At 39.1% G+C, this 4553-nt stretch overlaps 1 protein-coding gene across 1 annotated transcript; it reads right to left on the bottom strand.

Annotated features, from left to right (window-relative positions):
* Positions 1 to 318: 318 nt before the first annotated feature.
* On the bottom strand, positions 319 to 3325 carry LOC113405278 (cytosolic phospholipase A2 gamma-like; the record flags this gene model as incomplete). The annotated part of the gene is made up of 3 exons (XM_026646334.1): positions 3057 to 3325; positions 1586 to 1740; positions 319 to 487 (listed from the first exon to the last, which is right to left on the bottom strand). Coding segments are annotated over exons 1-3 (397 nt in total), but the record flags the coding sequence as incomplete, so codon positions are not given.
* Between the last annotated feature and the right edge of the window lie 1228 nt (positions 3326 to 4553).

The following is a 4553-nucleotide window of genomic DNA, read 5'->3' on the forward strand; positions in this document are numbered from 1 at the left end:
TGAAAATTGAAATGTTACAGTTCAGCACAGAAAAAACAAAACAAAGCAGAGGCTAGTAACAAATATTCCGTATGGCAGATAACTCCATAACTACCTACTCTGTGATTTCTCCCAAATTCCTCTTAAGTTTCTATCACTGGATACTCTCTAAGATAGGACACCGGACTAAATCGATATGACTTATTTTCCCAGTGCCTATGTCCCTTTGCTATGCTACCCCAGTGCAAACCAGACTCAGCTGTATTTAAGTCACCCATGTAAGTGAAATAAGAGTGAGGTCAGGACCCTTTAAGAAAGTTGGCGTGACATGAAAGTTACCTGGGCAATTCACTTTGTTGAAAAGTGGGAAATGCATGACGGTAGGAGCACCCTCTCCTCTGAAGATGTAGCAGTCGGATGGGTTATCTGGGTCTTGGAGCAATTTCTCATCCACCTTAGGAAACGGGATGCAGTTTTCTTCACAGTATTTGGCAGCTTGCTTGAGTGTCTAAGAATGAGGGAAATGTGATTGTTTTATTTAAAAGAACTGCTGCTGTCCACAGAAAGTCAAATACTCAAGACCAGGTAGCTCAAAACACAAAAAGTCTCACTTTCTCTCTAAGGCCTCTAATAAATTCACTAAGCAGAAAACCTCCAGTGGAAACCAGACCCTCTGCTCTTGGGATAGGAAGAATGTTTGTGTAGCAACACATGGCTGTCTACACAGAGACCCCCCTGACTGGGATTTCCAAAAAGCTAAAAGGAGCAAGAATTTTCCTCCCTGGAAAAGTCAATAGGAGTTGGGCACTTAACTCACTTAGGCGCCTTTAAAAATCTCAGCTCACAGCCATAAGACTGGATCAAACATGGCACTTTGACTCCAGTACCCGAGCACAGACCTATAAGGTTCACAGCAGCTCACAGCTGTTCCACAGGGATAGATCTGAGTGGTTCAGTAGGACTCGAAGGAGAGCTCTGCGTAAACTCAAAACCTTGTCTCTCACACCAACACTAGTTGGTCCAATAAAAGATATTACCTCACCCACACTGGTTCAGTAGGACACATTTTCCTCTATGGCTCAATATTCACCCCAGTACTCATCACATCAAAGCTCAAAGCCACCAAAGGTTCATCTTTCGGTTAACAGATTTCCTTCCCTGTGGTCACTATGGGGTGGATTTTCAAAGTCACCAACTCTGTTGCCTGACTCCCATTGATTAAGGCACCAAACTGTCCATTGTGAATTTGAAAATCTCCTCCAACAGAAATCCATTGGGCCTTGGGACACCTCACAAAATACTAGATTTGACTCAACTGTGCTGATCAATTTCCGACTTGGATGGTTGGATTCTTTCCACTAAACATTCCCCCAGCAGGTTCAGAAGGGTCTGGGATTCTTTGCTCCCTTCCTGTCCTGAACTGTTCTCCAGCAATGAAGTAAATAAAATAATGTTGTTTTTTAAAGATTCTAAACTCCTTTTTTGGACTCTTGTCTCCTGGGGTCAGGGACAACATATTTTTTCTCTGTTCAAACATAACCTGGCACAATGGGCCCTCGATCCTAACTGGAACAACAGAAAAAATGGTAACAATGATAGAAGTTACCTGAAATGGATCGAAAGGCCCATAGTCAAAGGAGAGGATCAGTTTCACTTTCCTGTCCGGGCGGAGAACCAGGGGGTAAGCACAGTTTATGGCTATGCCAGCATCAACCAAGGAGATGACTTTCTCGTTCACCAGCTCAGGGGTGTCAATACCAGCTAAAGGAATGTATCCAAAAATAGAGTTTTAATACTAAGAGATTAGAATCTGCACCTGCCCAGTGGCATGCGAACAAGATTTATAAATAATATTCACTGCATCTGTGCTTTGGTAGAGTCTGTATTCTGTGCCCATTATACAGTATAGCCACCACTTCCCCACCCCCACCCTCTGCTGCCCCTAGTGCCCTTTATACAGTATAGCTGCCCCTTCCCCACCCTCACCCTCTGCTGCCCCTAGTGCCCTTTATACAGTATAGCTGCCCCGTCCCCACCCTCTGCTGCCCCTAGTGCTCATTATACATTATACCCCTTTCTTATTCTTAATCCTTCCATCCACTGGCCATTATACAGTACAACCACCAATTTCTGATTCCTGAGCTTCTGCTCCCATCTACGGGGCATCATTATAGGCACTGCTGGAAGCAGCACCTATAGTTAAGTTTGCCTAACACTTCCCATTACCCTGTTTTCTGTTTTCAATTTTCTTATGAGTTTGGGTGGGGGGGATATTATATAACTGTGTAATTAAAGCTATATCATAATGCCTATGCAGAAGGCAGCTTTACTGCAATTGCATGGGCAACCTTAACTCTGATCTGTCCTAATCTTTGAGTGCTTGACTCTGCAATCTTAACATAATATTTTGTACACAATAATTTGGATTGGAAGTATTAGATTTTTATCGGTCAATAAACATGGAGATCACCTTATATATACCAATGAAAACTTATTTCCACTGATAATCAAAATGTACTGATAGGCAAAGTAAGAAAAAGGCTTCTTGAGAATTTAAAGTCAAAATCCAGTGATTTAGACTTTTTAATTACGGTAGTTATAAAATAGACTAGCAAATGAATATTAAAAACAGGTATGATTTATTGAATTAAGAATATTTATTTTGTATATTTTGACATGTGATGTTGACAATTTGTGTTTTAATGGTATATAACAATTTCACTTTTTGACTCTCAGTGTCTACTGTCATTAAACAATCGTTTGAATCTCCCTGTAGTTTTCAGTAATTGTGAAGATTTAAATCAATAAAAATAAAAATATAATGTTTAAAATCCACAATTCCATGCAGCTGTGAAAATTTAAATTAATAAACATTTTTTAAAAATGCTTAAAATAAACATTGATATTGTCTGTCAAAATTTAAAAAAAAATAAAAATCAAATTCTTCCAATGCTAAAAATACTGTATAGGAAGACAACCCTTTCCTATAGGTTTCTGTGTGATATATTTACTGTCAAAACAGAACCCTAGGAAAGAGACATCCATATCACAGAGTGACTAATCCGTATTTTACGTACAGCATTTGTAAAGAAAGTTACTAATGGTTCCCCATTTCCAGTGCAAGAGATCGTAAGTGGTTTTAGACAACATCCTAGCTAAATCCACTGCCGAGCCTGTTAGAGGGCACAAACCAGAATTAAAATATCAAATCTGAGTATTAAAACATATTTAGGAACTTCTGAAAATCAGAGTTTCTCTTATCTCATATTTGCTAGTATAGACAAGCAGCTGTGGGAAAAATTACAGTTTATCTTTTATGGAGCAGAAACTGCAAAGCAAAGCTGATTCTAAGGAAAGTAAAGGGAACTCTTTCCTGAGACAGACAGGAGCTGTGGTATTCTCAGCATCCTGGATCCCACACTGTGCCACATAATGACCCACACTTGCTTCTCTGGATTAAGATGCCAAGTTCTCCCCTTCACAAAACACCTGCTAGAAGTTATAAATCATTTCCTATATTCCACCATGTGCGATATGTTGCCTAGTTCTGTTAGCTGCTGAATTGAGCTGTGTAAATAACTGATTTTTTGGTTCCATGAACAAAAAGACAATTGTAATTAAAAATTAAAAAAATGATTTTTTTCCCCGAATTTGTCAGCGAACAGAAAAAGTAAAAAAATATAATAATTTTAGGTAGAATGAAATGTTTGGCTTGACTCACAATTAAACATTTCATTCTGTTTCTAGAGTTTTTAAAGGTGTTTTTTTAAGTGAAATTGAACACAATTTCTAAATAAAAAGGTTATTTTAAACCAAAACATTTCACTTTTAAAATGTTGAAATGTTTTGTGTTTGCTTGAAGTGCTTGGAAAACCTCAGCTCAGGAAGCAAGAAATGTGTAAGGCAAGTGGGAAAGAACTGTGTGAGAAGTTGTTGCGACCTTGTGTAAATAATATGTAAATGATATTGAATGTAGACTAGAGTCTAAATAAGCAAAAAAAATATCAGAAGGACCTATGTATAAACAAAATGCAGCTGTTGCGTATTATTGTCTGTAACAAAGGTATAAATGCTTGCTGTAATTGTTTACCTGTAGAGAGACCTGCCTAGGAGGGGGAGACTCTGTGTCCTAGTGCACTCTCTCCCTCTGCACAATTGCTTAAATAAATAAAGTATCTAACTTTGCTGTACCCAACCAAAAAGTAAAAACTCTGTTATTCTCCGACAGTGGTGATAATGCAGATGTAGGACATCGAGGTAAGCAGGAATGGGACAAGAGAGAAAAGGAAGTTGAGTATGAAAGCCAACGTTTCCATCAGGTGAAGGTCATTGCAGGAGAGTTTTACAAGGGGGATGAGATCACAAAAAAAATGGTCAATACCATTGGGGCCACAGAACGTTAACTGTGATATCGACAATGTTGTTATACTATTACCTAGGAAGCCACCTATCCAAGAGCCACCTGCAAGCTGGAGGAAGGTCCTGCCACTCATACGGACGGCATAGTGCAGTGGATTGCATATGGCTTGTCAAGGCTGTATCCCCACTTTGAACTTTAGGGTACAAGTGTGGGG

The sequence above is a fragment of the Terrapene carolina genome, unplaced genomic scaffold (genome assembly GCF_002925995.2).
Source record: "Terrapene carolina triunguis isolate 2854851 unplaced genomic scaffold, T_m_triunguis-2.0 Scaffold34934, whole genome shotgun sequence".
Classification (NCBI taxonomy): Eukaryota; Metazoa; Chordata; order Testudines; family Emydidae; genus Terrapene; species Terrapene triunguis.